At 45.4% G+C, this 24351-nt stretch overlaps 1 protein-coding gene across 4 annotated transcripts in view; it reads left to right on the top strand.

Annotated features, from left to right (window-relative positions):
- Entpd6 (ectonucleoside triphosphate diphosphohydrolase 6) overlaps positions 1-15510 on the top strand; it is a 28047-nt gene extending 12537 nt beyond the window's left edge. For 2 of the 4 annotated variants that reach the window (XM_076848886.1, XM_076848887.1), the window contains exons 5-15: positions 881-1024; positions 2153-2228; positions 3026-3061; positions 4212-4300; positions 5581-5660; positions 6255-6319; positions 9018-9119; positions 10715-10852; positions 12666-12722; positions 14084-14196; positions 14414-15510. In XM_076848886.1, coding sequence (XP_076705001.1) covers positions 881-1024; positions 2153-2228; positions 3026-3061; positions 4212-4300; positions 5581-5660; positions 6255-6319; positions 9018-9119; positions 10715-10852; positions 12666-12722; positions 14084-14196; positions 14414-14512 — 999 coding nt within the window. In that variant the 3' untranslated portion in view covers positions 14513-15510. Of the gene's footprint in view, positions 1-880; positions 1025-2152; positions 2229-3025; positions 3062-4211; positions 4301-5580; positions 5661-6254; positions 6320-9017; positions 9120-10714; positions 10853-12665; positions 12723-14083; positions 14197-14413 lie in introns of those variants that run through there. The other 2 variants (XM_076848888.1, XM_076848889.1) reach the window with 2 other exon arrangements.
- The last annotated feature ends 8841 nt before the right edge of the window (positions 15511-24351 follow it).

Genomic DNA, 24351 nt, shown 5'->3' with positions numbered 1-24351 from the left:
TTGTGGGTTCTCTGTGGTTTCAGCTGTGTGTGTGTGTATGCATGCATGCAAATGTGTGCATGTGTCTGTTGCTGGAAATGGAACCTGAGGCCTTGCACGTGCTAAATAAGTGACATGAGCTACGTGTCAACCTGGTTCCACCATATTCCAAATCCTGTTCTTGGAGACAGACGTGTCATGTTGTCAGACATCATAACACAAGCCTTGCTTTCTTGTAGCTTGATTTAAAAACAAGTAGAAATTTGTATTTGAGAATAGAAATGAGGTTAAAACCTGATTAAATTATATATCTCAGAATAAACTCAGGATTTTAAAAATTTTAACCTTCTGGGTAGGAAACACACATTCAATGAGACAAATTTCTAAGCTTGCTAGGGTATCAGCAAGTATCCCTCCATGCTGCCCCCAGAATCACACCCCTGCTGTCTCATGTAGCCTTAAAGAGCTGGTTTACATACACATGTGTTATTTTCTTTGTTTTTATTTTACGTACACAATAGAGTAGCAAAGTCTGTCACCTGACATATATTGCATAATCCCCACGTGAATTCTTAGATTGGAACTTCTGGGTAAAAGTAAGGTGAGTTTCCTTCTTGGACAGACATTGTCAGTTGCCCTCTATGGCAGTGAACCCATTGACATGCTCAGCTACACTTTGTCAAATTGCTCCCTACTCCACACCTCTTCTGACATAGGACCTCATGCAACCTTTGGGTCTTTTACACCTTTGTGTGACATAGTTCCTCAGTGTAGTTATTCATGGCATTTAGTTCTACAGTTTTGAAAATTAGAAAAAAATGTTTATATATTTTAAAAAGTGGGGAGATAGCACTGTATGTTGGGTATGACAGCCCCTGATTTGCTTTTACAATGTCCACAGAGTGCTCAGGGAATTCAGGAATTGCTGGATGTTGCTAAACAAGAGATTCCATTCGACTTCTGGAAGGTCACCCCTCTGGTCCTCAAGGCCACAGCTGGTTTGCGTCTGTTACCAGGAGAAAAGGCCCATAAGTTATTGCAAAAGGTGAGCTGAGCCATTTCCCTCTCTAGGGGGTGGCTAATGATAGCTAAAAACACTCTCCCTGTAGCCAGTGTTGAGCAGAAAGAATACATGGAAGTGTCCTGAGGGAACCCTCAGTGTTCACAGCCCCACCTTTAGGTGTCTCTTGAATGATATTTAAGGATATGTATGTTTTCTAGAGTGGATCTGTGTCTTGTAACAAGAAAAACAGCTTTATTTTAAAAGTACACTGCGTTTGAAGTCCATCCCCTACCCAGAGATTTGCTGTCAGTCAGAGGGCTATGGGAACTAAATTCTTTGACATCTCAGCCCAAACTCATTTTCTCTAGGGACAGAGTCCTGCTCTAGGTCTGATGCTCTGACATGACTGCTCAAGAGGCCCTTAGCCTCCTCTCCAGTCCCAGCACTCCTCAGGGTTCCCATGTCCCTAACTGCCTGGCACTCTGCTCTGGGGCTGGGAATGACTCTGCCTGTTGGCTGTATCAGGAAACTGCTTTAGGCAAAACGATCCTTCTCAGTCTCTACACTGTTCCTACACTGTTTACCTGAGAGATGATGACACAGTGTACATCAATCAGGGTTACACACAACGTGGAACTGTGGGACATCAGTGAGGTTGGGGTGTGCAGATGCATGTAAGTTTCTGAATACTAAGATTTGCTAGAAAAGAGAGAAGGAAATACCCCAAAATGCTCATGGCCTCTGCCTCCCTTCTGCTGGGCTGGCTCCCCGGGGCAGTGCCCACTAGACTGTATAAGTGGTCCCCAGGTTTGAGCTCTGCCTTGTAGGGCTTTATACCCTTCATCTCACATCTCAAACTGGGCAGCATTTTGGGGCCCTGCAGTCGCACTGTACAACAGCTCACACCCACCCCATCCATTCCCGCAGAGCTCTTCCAGTCCAAAGTGTCCTAAGACAAGGTCACAAGGGCAGCAGATGCCTTAGCTAGCCTGGGGAGGAGATTAAGTGAAGAAACCCCTCACAAAGGATAGAATAAGCTTAAAGAGAAATGGAAGCTTTGCTGCTCTTCAGACCCCTCCATGTTTGATTACTGCCTGCTGACCACATGCCACACCTGGAAACCACTGAATACATTCTAAATGATGAAGCAATGTCTCTCTTTACATTTAGGTGAAAGAGGTGTTTAAGGCATCCCCTTTCCTGGTAGGGGATGACTGTGTTTCCATCATGAACGGAACGGACGAAGGTAGAGTATTCAAAAGTACCTCTAGACAGTAATGCTGTCACAACAAGAGGGCTCTATACTGCTACTGGGAATTCCACACATGGAAGCTCTCTCCTTAGTCAGATACAGAAATGAAAAATAATTGAGGTTAGGGTCCCACTCAACATTTAAATATGCCCTGTGGTCTTTGGGGGTCCAGTGTGACAGATTCTCATCTTGACCAACTTCAGATTTAGCACAGATAAAGTTTCTGAAAACATCTTGTCTTCAGTGTTAAGGATGTTTGGAGAGAACCCAATTGCTTCCATGTTTAGAATATTGTGGTTACGTTGCTAATTCTAAGGCAGACATTTGAGGATCCTCACTAGCCCTGATTTTAAATATGACCTTAAAAGTAAGTTTGTAGGGTTGCAGAAGTTGCGAGGAGTAGAACATTTGCCTAGCATGCATGAGGCTTTGAGTTCAATCCCTAGTACCACATAACACACACAAAAAAAGTGAGTTTATATGGGAGTGGAGGGGACATTGGGTTCTTTTTCTGCCTCTTCCAAAAGAAGCTGCTGGTGATAAAGAATGGGAAGGAGGCATGACTTTTGGTAAAGTGTTCTGGGTTTCAGTGTGGCATCTTCTAGAATAGCCTGCCAGAAGCTGCTGGATCTACTTATGAATACCTCTCTGTGGATGGTCTGAAGACTGAGAGCATTCAGGCAGTGGGCAGTTGGTGCTCCTGCAATCTGAAAACCAGCATGTAGCCATCTTGGTGTTATGTTAACAGCGTCTCAAGCAATTACAGTGCTGCCTCTGCCACTCTTTTGTAGGCGTATCAGCATGGATCACTGTCAACTTCCTAACAGGTGTGTGTTTACTTCAAAGGGAAAGGCTAACAGTTCACGGTCATATGTAAAGGAGGGCTGATGGCCTTTCTGAAGAGCAGCGATCTTGTTTCTATAACCCCTTGGATTTCACAGCATTGCTGGTCCTGAAGTAGGCTGTTGGGGATGGGGGGGGGGGTTTGCCTGGCCTCATGGACAGCTGTGCACTCACAGGGGTGCATGCTGGAAGAGCACCTCTCCTGAACTATTTCTCCCACCCACTGTTCCTGCCTATCTCCCGTCAAACCTCTACCAGGGGCCCTGTTCTCTCATTTCTGAGAGAAGTAGTGAGTAAAACCAGCCAAGTTTCTTAATAGTCAGTGTGATGCAAATGCTAATCACCTTATAACAAAACATCTATTCTTGGGAACAGAGAGAAAGAAGTCATTTTACATAGATTACAAGTACAAGTCCCTGCAGTGGAATTGTGGAAAAGGGCAGTGTGTCTGATACAGATATGAGAAAGAAAGAAGTTTCCTGGCAGGATTTGCTCCTTTTTGGGGTGTGGGGAGAAGATGCTAGAGGATATATGAGGAATGTCCACCTCATGGGCTTTTGGGAAACAGAAATGAAGATGGGACCAATGGGTAAGGGAGAGGATTGGAATCCTTCCAGGGCCTGTGTCCCAGGTTCCAGCATTTCCCTGGGAGGTAAGGCAGCGGCCTGCGACCTGGTGAATACAGCCAGTATACAATCTCTCCAGACAGGCAGTGTCAGCCTGTCAAAGCCAAAGCTGGGTTGGGCAAGGTGGTCCACTCCTATAATCCCAGCAACTTGGAAGGCTGAGGCAGGAGGATTTCAAGTTCAAAGTCAGCCTCATCAACTTAGTGAGGCCCTATGAAACTTAACAAGACACTGTCTCAAAATAGAAAGTAAAGGGGCTGGGATGTGACCCCTAGGTTTAATCCCTGGTACCAAAAAAAAATTTTAAATGCCAAAGCTGGTAGAGCCATGATGTTGTCCTTTAAACATATAGTACTCCTTTCAGTGGAGATTTTTAATTAGTTGCAGTTATTTTTCTGTCTTGTTTTCCTTTCTGCTAAAGGTCCAGCTATTAATCACTTTGATCTGTCTACTGTCATCATCTACTTACTAACATGACAGAGCTGTGTCTTCACCCACTGTGCTGTAGGCAGTTTGAAAACCCCAGGAAGGAGCAGTGTGGGCATGCTGGATTTGGGCGGAGGATCCACTCAGATCACCTTCCTTCCACGGGTCGAGGTAACCAGCCCTGCCTGCCTCAGTGCCTTAGGGGAGGCAGGTCAGGGGCTGCCCAGGGAAGGCCCATTGGCTGGTAGAAGTCACTCCACACCTCCAAACCCTGGGCCAGCTCCCACACAGATAACACTTCTTATTTGAATCTTAACTCAGCTGAAAAACAAAACCAAAATAGAAATTCCATCTTCAGTGGGGTGATAAATTAGATCATAATCAGAAACCTTTGGGTCAGAAAAAATGAAACCAGTGGCTCCCATCCCTTGCAGGGTCCCAGAAAAGGAGCAAGAGCAGACAGCATATATTCTGACTCACAGGAGGGGAGAGAGCTCTACCCTTGTCAAGACAAATGTTCTTAAGGAGATAAAAATGCTTCCAGTTAATATTACCTGCTGTTTAGAATAACTCCCTCCTAACCATGCCTGTAATTCCAGCAACTCGGGAGGCTGAGGCAGGAGGATAGCAAGTTTGAGGCCAGCCTCAGCTTTTCAGTGAATTCCTGTCTCAAAATACAAAGGCCAAAGATCTTCTGTTTTATTGTTTTAATTTAAATTGGTGCTTTATAGATATACATATAAGTAGAATTCATTGTAGTGTATTCATATGTGTACATAGCTTAATTCAGTCAATTTCATTCTGCAGTTCCTCCCTTTACACCATCTTTCTCCCTCCTCACCTCTATCTCCTCTCTTAACTCCACTGATCTCCCCTCTGTTTTCATGGCACTCCTCCCAATTTTTCCCCCTTATTTTGCTCTAGCTTCCGCATGTGAGAGAAAACATTCAACCCTTGACTTTGTGTGTCTAATTTATTTTACTTAGCATGATATTCTCTAGCTTCAATGATCATGTCAAAATGAACCCCACAATTATGTATATCTATAATACACTAAAAAAGTTTAAAAAGGGCTGGGGATGTAGCTCAATAGTAAAGTTACCTGGGTTCAATCCCTGTACTGCAGAAAAATAAGAAAACTCCCAACCCACCAATTTTTCTATTATGTTTAGTTTCCAGTGGAACAGAGTAATGAAGTTTACTGATATCCTGATTCTTTTGGTTGGGCCATATTTTTCAGAATGGGTAAAACACTACTTAAAAGGAAGAAACATTCTGGATGCTTTAATTTTTGTTACTTGCTCCTTACTCTTTCACAGCACAGGACTTAATGAAAATTTCATTTAACTGACTCCATCTGAATGTCCCTGTTCATCCAAATGAATTGAAGGAATGGGGACGGTGTTCTGGAAAAACAAGGGAAATATAGTCACCATTATGTTCCTCCCCAGGGCACTCTTCAGGCCTCTCCACCTGGCCATCTGACAGCACTGCAGATGTTTAACAGGACCTATAAGCTCTACTCCTACAGGTAAGTTTACTGGAGTTGGGGGAGGCTGATGGGACAGGCGGGCAGCTCTACTGGCATTGCACGTCCCCTGGTTACCTCCAACTCCTGCCTCATGGAGTAGCTAGATACCAGCAGATATGCCAAATCCTAGAATCCCTTGTGCTATATTCATCTGAATCCTCCTCATCCTACCTGCTCTGCCCTACCCAATTTCATCATTTTTAAATTTATTTGTAGTAAAATCACATTCTTCTATCAGGCTTATTCTGTCCTGCTTTGAAGAAGGCTTGCAAAAGACTGAGGCGAGCCCATGGACTGTGCAGGAATTTCCTAAGCCACCTATTTGCAATGTGGCATATTCATAGATTCTTGTGCTTAGTGAAAACTAGAGTGGAGTCTGTCTCATTCACTGCATTGTCCACATTGTAATAGGCCCTCGTTTGTTGAATTAATTAGCTGAATCATGCCCTAAACTCAGTAAGAGGCTTCTAAAAGAAGCAGGAAAGCCCACTAAATGCTTTGTCACTACACAAGGTCCCACCTTTCCCACTCATGTTGGGCCCAGACAGATGGATGTGTTTCTGGCTGGCCTTACCCAGGGCACTATTTCCACAGCTACCTGGGACTGGGATTGATGTCAGCACGACTGGCGATCTTAGGCGGCGTGGAGGGAAAACCTGGTAAGTGGAACATGTTGCTCAAGTCTCCTTCACTGCATGCTGGCCACCGGCCACCCAGCAAAGGTATGGGGCTGTTGTAGGCCTAGGAAAGACAGGCCTCAGATCTTGTCAGTGATGTCCTGATGGGGATGGAGGAGGACACGTTTTACCTCTGCACATTCTGTTGCTTGGTTTTTTGTTTTGTTTTTATCGTACTAGGGATCAAACCCAAGGCACTGCACATGCTACACAAGCACCCTACCACTGAGCTACCTCCTAGCACTGTTGTATTTTTATGAGGCACTAGTGAAATCATTTCTGAAACACAAATTCTAGGAACCCAAATAACTATACAGTCCTCATCTACATTTAGAGTCAGCTTGTGTATTACTAAGCTATCACTGTGACAAAATGCTTGAGATAAACAACTTATAAGGAGGAAGGATTTACTTTGGCTCATGGTTTCAGACGTTTATGGAGAGTTAGCCCTGTTGCCTTTGGACCTGTGGTGAGGCAACAGTCAGGGTGGGAGTGCATGGCAGAGGCTACCTCATGGCAGCTGGCAGGCATAAAGAGAGATAGGAGGGGGTGGGGGCCTTTCAAGGGCTGTCTCCCAGTGACCTAACTTTCTTCCAGTAGCCTCACCTCCTAAAGCTTCTACCACTTCTGAATAGTACCACATGCTGGGGAGCAAACTTTTAGCACTTGAGCCTTTGGGGGGACACTTATCCAAACCACAGGAACTTGTTTTTAGGGATTTGAAGAGATGACCTGGTTTTTCAGACAGTTCAGAACAGACCATGAAAAGGGGATGCTGAAGCGGTTTCCATCAGGGGAAGCTTTTCTCAGTCACAGCGATTCCCCCTTGCAAGAACATCCCTCCCTCATCTCTGCTTTATGAAAGATCATTTAAAAAAAAAAAAAAACTTGACTTCCAGGTGCGGTGGCACACACCTGTAATCCCAGCAGCTCAAGAGGCTGAGACAGGAGGATCGCAAGTTCAAAGCCAGCCTCAGCAGTGGCAAGGCGCTAAGCAACTCAGTGAGACCCTGTCTCTAAATAAAATACCAAATAGAGCTGGAGGGTGTGGCTCAGGTACCAAAAAAGAAGCAGCAGCTTGGCCCTTTCCTACAGTCATGTCTAAGGAGAAACCTGGGTCTTGCCAGGTCATTAGGTGGAGCATCTCATTCCAGGTCTTCACTGCTCCTTCCAGTGGGCCTCAAGTCCACGCACAAATGCTCTTAGAATAATCTATTTTTGGCTACCCTGAGGCTAGTATCAGCCTGGTTTTCCTGACAGCACTGACAGTGACCAGATGTGTATGTGTATGTGAGGCACTCTATCCAGAGAACAGAGTATGTTCCCCAGCCATGGGGCCACACTCTGCCCTCCACCTGTCCAACACTTCTGCCACTTCTTCAAGGGCCTGGTTGTTCTGCCAGGGTAGAACAAGGAGAATGCAGGCACTATTTGCCCCTTTGTGGTTAGCTATGGAGTCATGGCCCAACTTCCATTCTCTTCCCACTCACCACAGCATTGGGAAGGTTTCACCCTCTTTACTGCATGACAGATCACCCCAGACAGTGGTAAACGACAAATGGTGGGGCCGAGGATGCAGCTCAGGGATGGAGTGCTTGCCTAGCATGCCTAAAGGACTGGGTTTGATCTCATGTGCCTCAAGAAAGAAAAACAGCAAATAGTAGCTGTTTTATTGTGTCTCATGATTCCACAGGGCTCAGTCAGGTGGTGGCTTCACTAGAGTCCCAGAGTCTTATGTGGCTGCAGTAGGGGAAGCTCAGGCTGGCATTCTGTGCCATGGCACTACTCTGTGTGGCTTTGCCCCCAGAAGGATAGAAAAGGCTGCTTATGTGGCACTTCCAAAGAAGGAGGACCACCCTAAATTCACTTCCTACCCAGACCAGAATCCAGGAAGGGGACAAGACCCTCTCAGTGGAGAGCACCCTGCTGTCTCGGAGGGACGGCAGTGAGAGGGTAGTCTTGGACACCAGATACCAGCTGCTTTTGCTAGTTGTAGGCCCTGGATTTATTCTACAGAGTACCATCAATTCAATTTATGGCATGGTGGCTTCAGTTCCTGGCCTTGCCACCAACTTGCCAGTTACAACCTCATCATCTCTAAAATTGGGTAATGATGGCTCCCCTCCAAATAGGGTTGTATGACTGCTGACTGAACTATACTTGGCCCAGTACCTAGAACCCTGAAGTCACCAAGGAATGGCAAATAGTCATGTTTCCAGGGCAAATGAAGTTTGCTGCATCTTCTGTGATGGAGGAGGGTTTTCCTCTCTGGCTGACTTGAAATGTCCCCAGGAATCAGGTCTCCTTTGGCAGAAGGAAGCACTTCAGTACCTTGAATACCAGGCAACATCATTTTCTGGTTTGTTTGGGTTTTTTGTTTTGTTTTGTTTTTGGTACTAGGGATTGAACTTAGGAGTACTGCACCACTGAGCCACATCCCCACCCCTATTTTGTATATTATTTAGAAACAGGGTCTCACTGGGTTGCTTAGGGCCTCTTCATTGCTGAGGCTGGCTTTGAACTCATGATCCTCCTGTCTCAGCTTCGAGCTGCTGGGATTATAGGCCTACACCACCTCCGTGCCCAGCTGCTTTCCCTGTCCTGTAAGGCCCTGGTCTGGTGGCACTATGCTTTTTTTATTTCCTTTTTTTTTTCTTTCATTTTTATCTCTTTATTTCAGTTAAGGATGGAAAGGACTTGGTCAGCCCCTGTCTATCTCCAGGTTTCAAAGGAGAGTGGGAACATGCTGAAATAACATACAGGATTTCAGGACAGAAGGCAGGTATGGTATGATGGTCATTTGTCAGTGGCTTATGAGGTCCACTGGCAGCCTGCCCATCCCCTGTACCTTTTCCAAATACCTCTCAGAAGGAGACTGGCTCAGACAAGCCCAAACTGGCCCTGGAAACACAGGCAGCTCTGGGAACCCTCACCAGGGCTCCAGAGGCCTTTGTCAGAGCTTGGGAACTGCTGCCTTGCCTCCCCCCTGTAGGTTCTCTGCACAAGGCTTCCTTGTCTGTCTCCAGTGCTTCTTTCCAAAGGGCCCAATTTCCTGTCAGGCCTCCAATGAGGAAGGACCTAAAAACCTCAGGTTCCAAGACAAACGGCTTTATCTGGGCTGCTGGCCCAGAAGTCCTGTGCTGGGCCAGTTTTGTACACAGAGAAATGGAGGCTTCTCTGGCAAAGGCTACTTCCCACCGCCTGCTCTGGATATGGAGATCCTGCTGTCCTGTGAGTAAGCCTCACAAGACTTGCCCTCTCAGCCTAATGGTCTGTATTGCTTTATACCCTTGGAGTCTGAAAATATTAAACTATTGTTCCAAGGCTGAACACATGGCATAAGCAAGGTCCATCTTTGGTGACCACACAGGTTTACTGACTCATTGGTCCACTGTGCATGTTCTAAGGACCAGGTCTCCCTGTAGGCACCCAGGATACAGCAGGACAATGCAACTGATGTCCCCTGAGGAGGAATCTGACAGTAAAACATGAAAAATCTCTTTGACGAAAAATAAAACAAGAAAATGGGGGTGCCAAGAGGTACATTGCAGTGTTAACCAGGATAGACAAGGAAGGCCTATGGGGTGATTTGAGCCAAAACATGAAGAAGTGGAAATGAGACACCCAGATCTAAAGCAAGGATTCTCTAGGCCAGGGGAAAGCAAGAGCAAAAGCCCTGAGATAAAATATTTTTTTTAGTGAACAAGGAGGCAGTAGTATGACTAGACTGAGGAAAGACATTGGGAGGAAATGAGATCTGAAGGTCAAGAGCATGGCTCTGTGGCCTGCTGAGAACACTAGAAAAGACAGGGAGACTGGCTTAAGGCAGATCAAAGTATGGGATATTGATGTGCCTAAGGAGATGTCCAAGGCTGTCAGTATGACCTCCAGAGTCTGTTAATCTCTAGGGCCCCATGTTACAGTTCTTCTCCAGCCAGCTATGTGAACTTGGCAAGTGGCCCACAGGGGCTCAGTGTCCCCCACCCTGTGATATAGAAAGGAAGCACTTCTGAGGCAGCTGCTGACATGTAGTTCAGTGCTGGCTGGCAGACAGTGAGTGCAGAGTGACTGATACCCGCTGGCTGGTGAGGACAGCTACACAGGGCCCTTTACTGGGGCCAGAGTTAGGGTACCCAGGCCACCTGCCTCAGAGCTGGGCTCCATTCTCTCCAGCCTCTGTACGTGGGGGCTTCCTTACCTGCTGATCTGAACCAGCATGGTTGCTATTGCCATGTGCAGTAAGCAGCCCCTGACTCGGGATCGGCGGGGGCTTCTGGTACCACATGAAGTCACTAAGAAAGGCCCCTAAAAGCCACATATGGCCTCAGTGCCCAGGGCTCTTCAACTGCTGGGTGTATGCTTTTCCTTTCCCTGCAGGGAGCCTCTATGAGCTGTGTGCCAGCCGAGTGTCAGAAGTACTTCGAAATAAAGTACACAGAACAGAAGAGGTGAAGCACGTGGACTTTTATGCTTTTTCCTACTATTATGACCTTGCAGCCAGTGTCGGTCTCATAGGTAAGGATAGGGGCTGGCTGGGCATCGTGGATTTCCTGGGCAGAGGGCCTGTGACAGGTGAATAATTGTATTGCCATGTTGGAAGTAGACTTAGGAGGGCAGAATTGTGGGGAGACATCTTGTCATCAGGATAGGAAATACTGAGCTCTGTTTTTATAGATAAATTAGTTCCTTAAGCTAGTTAGTTCATGCATAGACAGTTACTTATTGTTGATTTAGATTTCTGCTGGAGGGCAGGTCTTGCCCTGAGCTGACTCACATTGTTTAACTGCCTCAGACTCTTGGTATCTTGCCTGGGCCCTGTGGCTCTCTCCCCACCACTGGAGGGATCAGCCTCATGATGTGGGTCTCCCTCTAGCTTGTCCTTCCTAATCCAGGGAACAAGGTCAGTGCAGAGCCAGGTGTTGGAGTTTGCTGGGGCTATCATTGGCCAGATTATATAAACACTTGTGCGAAGGTTGTAAAGTCACTTTAGTGGTTGGAGACCAAAATTTTCTTAATGAAATAAACTGATAATATCAGCATGCATTGCCTGAGGTAAGAATAAGAACCCCAATTAATACTTTAAATAAAATACTTCCCAGAAGAAACTAATGATGTTACTATTCCATTCCCTGGGACCTGGGGCTTCCCACAGCATCTATAATGGCTCTGCTGCCCCAAGACAGGACTGAGTGTGGAAAGTGCCAGCCAGGGTGAGTGGTCAAGGTGGCAATGCGCCAGGCCTGAGGAGCTAGAGTGGCACACTGTTCTGATTGCACCAGAGTTATGGACATTGTAAGCCAGAACCCACCCACCCGAGCTTGGTCTAACAGCCCACTGGGGGTCCCACACCCTAGCCACAGGCTGTCCTTACCAGAAGGTACACATCTTCCCTGGGGTGACCTTAGGAGGTATGGAGCTATTCAGAAACACAAATCCACCTGCCTGTTGTGGTCATGCTTGGCTCTGAAAGAGCAGTATGAGTTATATTTGGAATTCAGACTACCTTTTGCTGGGCACAGTGGTGCACAACTGTAATTCCAGCAACTCAGGTGGCTGAGGCAGGAGGGTCACAAGTTCAAAGCCAACCTCGTCAGCACCTTAGCAAGGACCTAAGCAATTTAGTAACACACTGTCTCAAAATAAAAAAAATAAAAAGGGCTGAGGATGTAGTTTATTGTAAAGTATCATTCTAGTTTAATAAAAACAAAACAAAACACCTCAAACGACCCTTTATAGTGACATCTTAACAGTGATATTACTGACTTAGAGAATACCCAGAGACAGGGGCCACTCCCCCCATTACTTTTTTTTTTTATAGAACTCTTTTTTTAACCCACAGTTGGAAAATTGATATTAGAATACTGTTGCTGAATGAGTGCCATGGCTTCAAGCAGCATTTCCACCCCTATACTTTTACTTTTCCTAACCTACAAGTTTGTGCAGTCCATACAGTCCAGAGATCCTGATGAGGTTCCTTTGGCGGGTGATGATCCTCGAAAGCTCCTCTATCTGTTTGATCCTGTGAGGAACAACTGTCCCAATTTGGTCTAGCTGTACCACCTTAGAGGCCACAAACTGGCTGGGGTGTAACTCTGGTGGAGCCCTTGCGTAGAATATGCAAGGCCCTGAATTTCATTCCCAGCACTGCAGAAAAGAGAAATCATGACCCATGAGTGTAGATGGCTACATAGAACCAGGGGAAGCTAGTGTCTGCATCTCTGTACCTTGGAATTCCTGGGATGGGTCCCTGGGCACCAGCCTCAAGCCTCAGCAGGATCATGAGCTTCTGTGATACTCCTGGAGACTGGGTGCCTGTCTCATCCCACAGATGCGGAGAAGGGAGGCAGCCTTGTGGTCGGGGACTTTGAGATAGCAGCCAAGTATGGTGAGTGTCATGGTGCTTGCTGGGGTAAGAGAGGCTGAGGGGGTGGATGGACAGAAACTGAGGAAGTGGGGGACAGACACCCCACAGTGTTTATATGGTCCCAGAATTCCTTGATTCTGGGTTGTACCAACCAGGTGAGTATTCAGAGGTATGCAAGTGCAGAGTTCAGAGTGCACTGAAAGAGCAGTATGGACCTATATTCCACATCTGCCTTTTTAATAGTGACCGTGGTCAGAGGCCTATGTCCTGTCCTGGCTGCAAAAGAGCCACAGTCCACTGCCTCATCATCAGACTATAAGGAACAGATTCCCTCATTTCGTTTTTTCTGACACCTTTTCATTGCTACCCGGGTGACCACAAGAGTGATTTCCCCTTAGATGTCCCAGCAAGTTCATGATTATCACATGACCCTGAAAAAGTCAGGTTTCCTGAACAGTCTGGGTTGTGGAGGTGAAGGATTACACTCTTGTGTTGCCTTTCCCTTCTACCTGTTACCTCATCTAAGGCCCACTCACCCCAACAGCCAGGGAATGAGTGTGTGTGAAGTGTTGGTGTTGGTATTCTGCTCTTTTGGTTGCTGCTCCCAATTTGCAGGTCAAGAGTTAACATTTTAAGCAGGGCATGGTGGCATACATCTGTAATCCCAGCAGCTCAGGAGGCTGAGGCAGGAAGATTGCAAGTTCAAAACCAGCCTCAGCCACTTAGTGAGGCCCTAAGCAATTCAGTGAAACCCTGTCTCTAAATAAAACACAAAATAGGCCTAGGGATGTAGCTCAGTGGTTAAGTGTTCCTGAGTTCAATCCCTAGTGCCCCCCACAAAGAAGTTACATTTTAGTATTTTTCCATAAAAAGTTCTACCTTCTCCCCACCACTGAATGGCTTTTTTTAAGCTTTCATGTCACTTTTGGGTTTGTCCCCATAGACACTGGGTATATTGGTGAATTTGCCCCTCTTCCTCAAGAACAAGAGTGGATTATTTTAAGCTAGTCATTCTGTCATTTTCATCCCCTGGAAAGCACAAGTTTTATGCAGGTGGATACCTGGGAGTGATGTCCAGGGTCACAGGTGCAAAGATATAGCCTGGAAATTGGTGACTTTCCACTGTGACCCCAAGACAAGTTGTGCAGATCTCTGTTGGTCCTAGAGTGCAGGCTGGGGTAGGCTAGGACTGGCCGCATGGCCTGCCTTTGAATTGCTTGGTCATGGTCACCTTTCCATGCCAAGCTGCAGCCTTAACTATAAATAAGGAATAAGGATCTGGGTGGGTACACAGAGTGGGTGATGTTGGGGTCCACACAGCACACTGTCCCCCAAGGAGGGGATTGTCTGAACCTAACTGGGAATTGGCCATCTCCTCTCAGTGTGTCGGACTCTGGAGACTCAGCCACACAGCAGCCCCTTCGTGTGCATGGATCTCACCTACATTACCTTGCTGCTCCAGGAGTTTGGCTTTCCCAGGGATAAAGTGCTGAAGGTAGGGACTCACCTCTGGGGCACCCCTGTCCCAATTATGTTGTGAGGTACTGGGAACTGCTGATCCCATTATTGAATCTTGTCCCCCATCCAATCCTTGGCATCCAAGGAACAGCCCAGACTTCCAGCTACTGACTGGGCTGCCTTAGTCTACAGATCTGCTCAGCCTTTCCCATATAAAGGTATATGATCTCTGCCTCTCCCTTTGTCTTTTCAAGCTGACTCGGAAAATTGACAATGTGGAGACCAGCTGGGCTCTGGGGGCCATTTTTCACTACATCGACTCCCTGAACAGAGTGAAGAGTCCAGCCTTGTAGTAGCAGAACCCCAATCTCCACTCCAACCAGTATTCCTGGCTCCCATCTCCATGGACCCCTCCATCCTGGACATGATTTTATCCTTGAGGAGCCACCATGCTGACCGAGACCCCTCCTCCTGCAGCCCTCAGAGCTACCTACCTGTGCATCAGCCTCTGCTGTGCTGTGGGTGACCTGAGAGTGGGAACCTGACCTAGAACAGAGCCTTGCCAATGCTTCCTTCCTGCCTGGGATCCAGGTGGGCTGTGAGCCAGACAGAGCTAAGGGCCATACTGAGATTGAGGCACACAAGACCCTGTGTCCTCCTCTCCATCTCTGTGGCTGTGGCTGCTGTTGTCTCCGTCTCTGTGACCTGAATCTTGCTCTGGCTCTCAGCCTCTGTTGTTTCCTCCCCAAGGACAGGCCTCCACCTGTACCAGAGAGTTTGGAGAGGTTACACAAGCTGTCCTGGTCTCTTGTGTGTTTCTCTCTTCCTTGGGGGTGAGCATATGATATCACCCAGTGGTCTGCTCCCTCAGATCTCGGATGATGTAAGGTTAACTGATGGGGATGCTATGGGTAAGAAGAGGGGTGGGAGATCCCATGTGCCCAGGTCTGCTGAGCATCTGCCACAGGCATAGCAGAGCTGAGTGTGAACTGCTATAAGAACATTCGTGGCCATGCTGCTGGAGCCCTCTTTGTGATGTGAGTGCTGAGTGCTTGTGTACAAACTATGTCGGAGCCGCTTTTTTTAAACACCAGCTCCGTGTTCCAGTGAATGTATTGCTGCTATGAGCCATTTGCAGACAAACAGGGAAGGGTAAGAAGACACAGTTCCAGAACCATCCTCTTGCAGCCCTCGTGCTGTCTTGGACTACAATCCATCTTCTGTGGTGAACCTGCCCTCCTCAATGGGCCTGGGTCATAGCTGACACTTGAGCATCGTTTGTGTCCCAGTGCCCGTGTCCACCAGGGTTTCTTCTATGAATGTGCAGTACATGGAATAAACTCAATCTGTGTTCCGCTCCAAATAAAAGGTTTACAAGGTTTTCTCCTGTGATTTCTGTTCGTTCACCCAGCAGCTAAGATATCTGTTAACTAAAGTTAAAAAACCTGCCAAAGTGAAGTGACATAGGTAGTGTCTCTTACTCTCCACAACAGCAGATGGCCACCTGGAGACTGGGCTGATTCAGATCTATCCACAGGGCTCTGTCCTTCCCAGCAGTTTTTTGAGAGCAAAGCTCCTCCTCCCTCTTTTGGGGACAGTGACCCACAGCATAACCAGGTGTATTAGTCATGGTTCTTTAGAGGAACAGAATCAATAGGAAGTATAATTATAAAAAGGGACTTATCAGGTTGGCTTATACAGCCAGAAGATGGATAGTCAATAATGGCCGTCTATAGGCCGGAGAGCTGAAAGAAACAGCAGCTGCTCAGTCCAAGAGGCTAAAGCCCCAGAACAAGAAGGATCAATGGTGTACCCTAGTCCAAGACCTAAAGGTTCTGGTCAAATTCCCAAGGGAATCACTGGCAGAGTCAGCTTTGAAAGAGTGAAGAAGCAAGAGTCAGATAATTTCAGATGATCACAGCAGCAATCAAGAACCTGTTCTAGAAGAAATTGAGCTTGCATCTGCTGCTGCTTGCTTGTTCTTCCAACTTTTTAAAAAATATTTTTTAAATTGCCAATGGACCTTTACTTTTGTTTATTTATATGTGGTACTAGAATCGAACCCAGTGCCTCACACATGCTAAGCAAGTACTCTACCACTGAGCCACAACCCCAGCCCCTTGTTCTTCCAACATTTATTCTACCCAAGCCATCATCCAGTGATGTCCACGCTTAGGGAGGGCCTCCACTTCATTTGGCTATCCCACATGCCAATCATTCCTTGACACACACAGAAGCCTCTTAATCATTATTATCTTAATCCAATCAAATTGACAATTCAAATTAACCATTACACCAGAGAAAGTTCTGGAAACCAGTTCCTCTGGCAAGTACTTGGTCTCCATGTCACTCTGTGCTTAGCAAAGATCTGTCTTGAATCTGGTACAATCCCAAAGAAGTTGCATGCCAGGGAGAGAACTGCAGCCCACCCCACATCCGGAGTGCTCACAGCTCCCCAATCTGCCTATGAGGGGATGACAGGTCTGACTCATTAGACCCCCCCCCACACACACACACACACAGGGCTGCAGGTGCTGAACAAGCCATTTGGCAGAGCCCTGTGCAGAAAAGGAAAGGGCTCTGTAGACAACAAGGGAAATTTCACTCCTCAGCTCCCAGAGCCAGAACTTCAGTGGGCCAGAGCAGAAGAGAGAGCCAGTGAAAAACTTACCCAATGTTTGAATAGCCCTTCACTTGCAGGACTCTTGGAAAAGGGTGGGAGCGAGCTCACCCAACAGAGTGTGGTATGTGGGACTCCAACTCCAGAGGCAGAAGGGAGACCCTAGGACATGAGCAAAACCAGAGCCAGCTGTCCTCTTCTCCTAGAACTCTCCAAAATTATTCCTTAGGGAAGAGGTCTGGCCAATTGGTGATACAGGCCAGAAAAGAAAGTAAGAAAGATGCTCCCCGACACCGGGGCCAGCTCCAGTAAGCTTTCACTGAGGAGGTCATGAAAAAACCTGTCCTCTGCACAGCCCCCGCTTTGGCAGGGTTTCCACCAGTGCCTTTTCCTTCCATAATATCTACTGGTCTGAATATTTAAAGAACTCTGGAGGCAAAGCATCAAAGATGCATGAAGGTAAAGCAAAAATTGATTTGGTCCATTTAAAGAGGGTTAGTGACCTCACTCCTGAAAAAGGGTAAACAACTGGAAGTTTCCCAGAAGAGTAACAAATAAGTCATGGAATATTTTTGGGCTCAGCAAAATATGCAAGTCATTTCATCCAGTGTCTTTTGTGATAATAAAGGAGGCTCTTGATTTCTAAAAATAGTAATGTATGTGTCATGACACAAAACAACCAGAGATGCAGTGAAAGTTGTGCCCTCCCAGAATACATGTGCACTGTATGCTTAGGTCTGCCTGGTGCATCCCACACACCTGCTGCCTACATGCCCTTTTCTGCTCTGTTCCCACTTGAAATGGCAGCTTAGGCACATTTGTCACATACTAAGTTGCCTTAGTCTTACAGTGGTTGGTGGCATTCCTGTGTCTAAATAATAGGACCTCACAGCATCAAATTGTTTCTAGTCCCATGTCCATACACATGAGCCATTCTGACATTGCCAGATCCAAGGTCATGAGTATTTTCTTTTTTTTTTTCCTTTTTTTTTTTATTGGTTATTCAAAACATTACAAAGCTTGCAGAATCACATCGGTTACACATCCACATTTTTACATAATACCATAATAGTAACTGTTGTATTCTGCTACCTTTCCTATCCTCTACTATCCCCCCTCCCCTCCCCTCCCATCTTCTCTCTCTACCCCATCTACTGTAACTCATTTCTCTCCTTATTTTTTTCCCATTCCCCTCACAAACTCTTATATGTAATTTTGTATAACAATGAGGGTCTCCTTCCATTTCCAAGCAATTTCCCTTTTCTCTCCCTTTCCCTCCCACTTCATGACTCTGCTTAATGTTAATCTTTTCCTCCTGCTCTTCCTCCCTGCTCTGTTCTTGGTTGCTCTCATTATATCAAAGAAGACATTTGGCATTTGTTTGGGATTGGCTAGCTTCACTTAGCATAATCTGCTCTAGTGCCATCCATTTCCCTGCAAATTCCATGATTTTGTCATTTCTTAGTGTTGCGTAGTACTCCATTGTGTATAAATGCCACATTTTTTTTATCCATTCATCTATTGAGGGGCATCGGGGTTGGTTCCACAGTCTAGCTATTGTGAATTGTGCTGCTATGAATATCGATGTGGCAGTATCCCTGTAGTACGCTCTTTTGAGGTCTTCAGGGAATAGTCCGAGAAGGGCAATAGCTGGGTCAAATGGTGGTTCCATTCCCAGCTTTCCCAGGAATCTCCATACTGCTTTCCATATTGGCCTCACCATTTTGCAGTCCCACCAGCAATGTATAAGAGTACCCTTTTCCCCACATCCTCGCCAGCACTTGTTATTGTTCGACTTCATAATGGCTGCCAATCTTACTGGAGTGAGATGGTATCTTAGGGTGGTTTTGATTTGCATTTCGGTCATGAGTATTTTCATTAGACATCAACATCTCATCCCATCTGCATCTGCAAGCATCCCATCCCATCTGCAAGCATTAGTGCTGGCTTCTGGGAACCCTCATGACAAAATGGTGACTGGTAGTTTTAATATGCATTGATCTAATTATTTATTTATTTATTTATTTATTTATTTATTTATTTATTTAGCAATACTGGGGATTGAACCCAGGAGTACTTTACCACTGACCTATATCTCCAGTCCTTTTTAGTTTTTATTTTGAGACAGGATCTCACTAAGTTGCAGAGGCTGACCTTCAACTTGCAAATCCTCCTGTCTCGGACACTGAGATAGTAGGCATGCAACACCACACCCAGACTAATTCAACTTGTTTGTCTAAGAGCCAGTTGATTCTGTTTTTTGAAGCGTCTGTTTGTGTTCCTTCTCCATTTTTCTAAGATTGTGGCCATTTTCTTATTGACTTTAGATCTATATATATATTTAAAGGAAATTAACCCATTGAGATAGAATGCGGATGAATATGCATGAATATGTTTTCTTCTACTTCATTACTTTGTGGTATTTTTTCTGTGTATAATATTACTATTTTTATTTAAGTTGATTTTATTCAAATTTTATTGTAAATCAATTACAAATTTATTTTGTGATTTACTGGGTTTGTGTCAAAAGGGCCTAGGATATGGCTCCGGGTTAGAGCACTTGCCTCGGGATTCCACCCTCCCAATACCACAAAAGAAAAAAAAGGTAATCAAGTGGACTTACTATGGTTTTAGTTTTGCTTAGAGCATACTCCAAGGTGGAATCATTTTTTTCAGATGAATTTAATTTTCAGAACCATTTCAGAGTCATTGGAAGGCAAAGGTGATGTTTAAACTGGGCTAATACCAATTTGGGGTCAAATCTGGGGTGACTTTAATGAAGCAATCCAAAAAAGGAATTTTCAGAGGCATTCACAATTATAGCAGTGTCAGTCGTAGACTGAGTTTGGAACTTTGAGGATGAGCAGTTTCTGACAGAGCTGTATTTATGAAACTTGTGTGGAGACCACAAGTCTGAGGAATATTTGAAGCAACTGGATCCACTTTGAAAACCAGGGGCATGCTGCTGTAACAGAACCCCTGAGATTATTTGGATCAAGGTTCTGTAACTTTGCAAGTCCAAGAGTCTGGCACTGGTATCTGGTGAGGGTCTTTATGTCACATCATCTCATGGTAGAAAGAAGAAGGACAAGGAAATGTTATGAGAGGGCAAGAGGAGGCCAAACACTTTTAAAACAACTGCCTCAGGATAACTCACCCACTCCCATGATAATGACATTAATCCATTCGTGAGGGGATCTAATCACCTCTCTTTTTTTTAATATTTATTTTTTTAGTTCTCGGCGGACACAACATCTTTGTTTGTATGTGGTGCTGAGGATCGAACCCGGGCCGCACGCATGCCAGGCGAGCGCGCTACCACTTGAGCCACATCCCCAGCCCTCTAATCACCTCTTATTAGGCCCCACCCCCCAAAGCTGTTGCATTGTGAATTAAGCTTCCAGTCCATGAACTTTGAGGTACACATTCAGACTACGGCAACAAGCAAACATACTTGCACGTACCTTTTGGTTTAAGTTGAAATTACAGTGGCTTGTATTTATTACGTTTACTTGTAGGTCAGGCATGCCTCTTATTTTAGTCAGTTTTTCATCTCTGTGACCAAATATCTAACAAGAACAACTTAAAGAAGGGAAAGTTTATTTTGGCTCATGGTTCAGAGCTTTTAGTCTGTGGTTAGTCAAGTCCATTCTCTGGGCCCAAGGTGAGGCTGCACATTATGGTCAAAGGATGCGGCAAAGGGAAGCTGCTCAGGACATAGCAGCCAGGAAGCAAAGAGATACAGGAGAAGGGGCCACAAAGAAGATGAACCCTTCCAGAGCATGACCCCAATGACCTACCTCCTCCAGCCATACCCTACCTGCCCACAGTCACCATTCATCCCACTCTACCACTGAGCCACAACCCCAGCCCCCTTGAATTAAGTTCCACCCTCACGATCCAATTATTTCACCTCTGAGCATTCCTGAACATTCCTGCTGTAACATAGGAGCTTCTGGGGGGACACCTCATATCTCAATCATGATAGCTCTGACTGTATTCTGTGTGGTCAATGATTTAGTCACCCCCATCAGACACAAATCAGATGCTGTTCATCCCTATCCTGCAGCCAAGAAGGTAGGCCTGAAGGAACTCACGAGACTCCAGGGCTGGCAAGTGAGATGAGGGTCTGAAAGATTTCTAAGCACAACCTAACGTGCTGCCTCACCACCTCGGGGTGGAAGTGCCTCCAGAGGAATTTTCCTGATCATTCCAGGCCCTGTGCTCTCTTCTCATTATTCTGTGGAGAGCTTCTCAGGAGCTCTCCACAGAATAATCAATCATCACGGTGATAATGTTAAAAAAAAAAAAATACTTAAACAGACAAGAGAAATAATACTCACCTCCAGGTCTAACTGCCTCTTTGTCGTCTTGGCAGCCTCTGATTCTTTTCCTGTGTTATTGATTGAGTGGATAAAGGTTTCCATTTAAGAGCTTAAGAGCAGCTTTGTAAATCTTAGTGTCAGCTGCATGATTTACATAGTTGAGAAGCAGACATCTCCCTATAAGGAGACTTGTCTCAGGGATCCTCTTATTTTGGCTCATGGTTCAGAGCTTTTAGTCTGTGGTTAGTCAAGTCCATTCTCTGGGCCCAAGGTGAGGCTGCACATTAGAAGAGTGCCCAGCTGTTCTCAGGAAGCCTTTTCAAAGGTCAGAATAGTGCCCGGCTGTTTTCTTTTCTTTCCTGGTGCTGGTGATTGAACCCATCACTCTATCCCTGAGCTACATCCCCAGCCCTTTTTATTTTTTATTTATTTTTTGTTGTTATTGTTTTGAGACAGGGTTTCACCACGTTGTACAGGATGGCCTGGAACTTACTAACCTCCTGGCTCAGCCTCCGGAGTACCTGGGATTTACTAATGTGCACTGGTGCTGGGGATTGAATCCAGAGTTTTTTTGTTTGTTTGTTTAAATATTTATTCTTAAGTTTTAGGTGAACACAATATCTTTATTTTACATTTATGCAGTTCTGAGGATCGAACCCAGTGCCTCGTGCTTTTTCGGCGAGCACCCTACCACCTAAGCCACCCCAGCCCCCTTGAATCCAGAGTTTTGATGCAGGCTATGCAAACACTACCAATGAATTATTCTCCAGGCCTCCTCTTGCACTTTAGAAGGTTGTCTTCTGTTTTCTTCATGGTTACACCTAGCCAGAGCTCCACCCAAACTAAACAGCCAAGATTAAATTGTTAGGTAAAGTAAATAAGTTTTTGGAAAGAAATTTTCTCTTACTTCCCTCTAGTCAGATCTCCATGCTTGACTCAAAGCCTCAGCAGGCATTCCTCTGTCCAAAATGGATCTCAGAAGGAACTGGTGCTTCTTCTGAGGGGCCTCTAGTGGCCAAGGCAGCCTGTTTAATAGACTTTTTTTTTTTTTTTTTGAGTGCCAGGAATTGAACTCAGGGCACTCAACCACTGAGCCACATCCCCAGCCCTATTTTGTATTTTATTTAGAGATAGGGTCTCACTGAGTTGCTTGGCACCTCACTTTTTGTAGAGTTGGGCTTTGAACCCACAATCCTCCTGTCTCGGCCTCCCAAGCTGTTGGAGTTATAGGCATGCACCACTGCACCCATCTTGATAGACATTTGATGCCACTTCTAGACCTTCCTGACTAAATGAATATTTTTAAGAAATTTTTTGAGATATCATTTTCATCTAATAAAATACACATATCTTAGATGTTTAAATTATATTGGCAAATACATGCTCCTGTGTAATTTGTACCCCTATCAACATATCAACATTTCTAAACCCCAGAAAATTCCCAGAGAATCCCCTCACCCATGGGCCCGGGTCACCACTGTCTGATTTTCATTATGAAACTTTAATTAGTTGATTATTGATGCTGAGGAATGAACCCAGGACCTTGCACCTGCTGAGCTCATGTCCTACCACTGAATTACACACTGGCCCTTTATGTCACATTTCTGTTGACAGTTCTGGAACATCATCTAAATGAAAACAGCATGTACTCTTTATTTCTGGCTTTCAGCTCAACTCAAAATTTGTAAGATTCATCTAGGCTGATACATGTAGTTTTTTTGTTTGTTTGATATTTAGTACTGGGGATTGAACCCAGGGGTGCTTAACCACTGAGCTACATTCCCAGCCCTTTTTATTTTGAGATATGATCTTGCTAAGTTACTGAGGCTGGCCTGGAATTTGTGATCCTTCTGCCTCAGCCTTCTGAGTCACTGGGATTATAAGTGTGCACCAAAACACCCAACTGATGAATGTAGTTCTTTCCTTTTATTGTTGAATACTAATTCATAGTTTCAATTTACTACACTTTGTTTCTTCATTGTCCTATTGATAGTCACCTGGGGCTCTGTCCAGTTTGGGGCTTTAATGAATAAGGATTTTGGGATCATTCTTGTACAAGTTTTTCTGTGGACATGTTTTTATTACTTTTAGATAAGAATACCTAAAAAGTGAAATCATATGGTAGTGTATGTTTAACTTCAGAGGAACCCTCCAAACCAGATGGTGCATTACTTGTAATCACAACTACTCAGGAGGCAGAGACAAGAGGATTACTGGAGCCCAGAAATTCAAGGTCAGCCTGGAAAACATAACTGAGACCCTGTCTCAAAAAATAAAAAAGAATTTGCCAAGCCCTTTTCCAAGATGGCTGTGACACTTTTACACTGCCATTAGCAGTGTGTGGTGATTGTTTGTTCCACATCCTCACCAGCACAGGGTACTGCCAGTCATTTTAATGCTAACTATTCCACAGGGTGAATACTAGTATCCCATTGAGGTTAATGGAATGTGTACTAGGGTGCACTAGTGAATTTTCAAAGAAGCTGCAAGAAACCTCCTGCACCAGTCATTCACATTTCCCTCCCTAAGTGCTACCTCTGCCTGGCATGTTGCATCAAGATCCACTGGGACCAACTTTATTCAGAATTCATTTGTAACCTGGAAGTGCAAGACAAGTGCTGGCAACTCCAGCTCTTTCCTGAACAGCCCACACTCTATGGACCTGCATACTCTTTCTGTGACAGGCAGAGTGCAGACCTCAGGCTTTGCAAGCCTCATGATCTTGGTCCCAACAGCTCACCTCTGCTATGGGTGTATAAAAGAGCCTTAAACAAAATGAATGAACAAGTGTAGCTGGGTCCCAGACCTAATTTACAAACACTTTAATTCAAATGTTAATGTCATGAATTATTCTGACATTCTGAATTATTTTGAATTTTTCCAATCATTTAAAAATGTAAAAAACAAAGCTAGGCAGGCTGGCAGGAGGGACTTCAGAGAGGACCCCACCTGGCCTCAATGGGTGGGGCTGTAGCCTCCTGAAGCTCCAGGAAGGAGGTTGCCTGTGGATGAGGTGGAATAGATTTGCTGCTTATCAAGGGGTTTAAAGACACTGAAAGGGGCAGAGGAGAAGGCGATTTAGGCTGGGAAGGTCTGTAAATGCCAGATTTTTCACTCAGCACAGCACCTCCCCTCCCACAGACAACTCCTAAGCTCCATGATTATGGGACTTCTTATTTGTCTTCATTTCCAGCCCTCACTGACCTCTATTGCTGACTCTTCCCTGTCCTGCCTTCCTGTGGAGTCA

Source organism: Callospermophilus lateralis, chromosome 3 (assembly GCF_048772815.1).
Source record: "Callospermophilus lateralis isolate mCalLat2 chromosome 3, mCalLat2.hap1, whole genome shotgun sequence".
NCBI lineage: Eukaryota > Metazoa > Chordata > Mammalia > Rodentia > Sciuridae > Callospermophilus > Callospermophilus lateralis.
The sequence above is the reverse complement of the archived record's forward strand: the minus strand, read 5'-3'. Positions and strand labels throughout refer to the sequence as shown.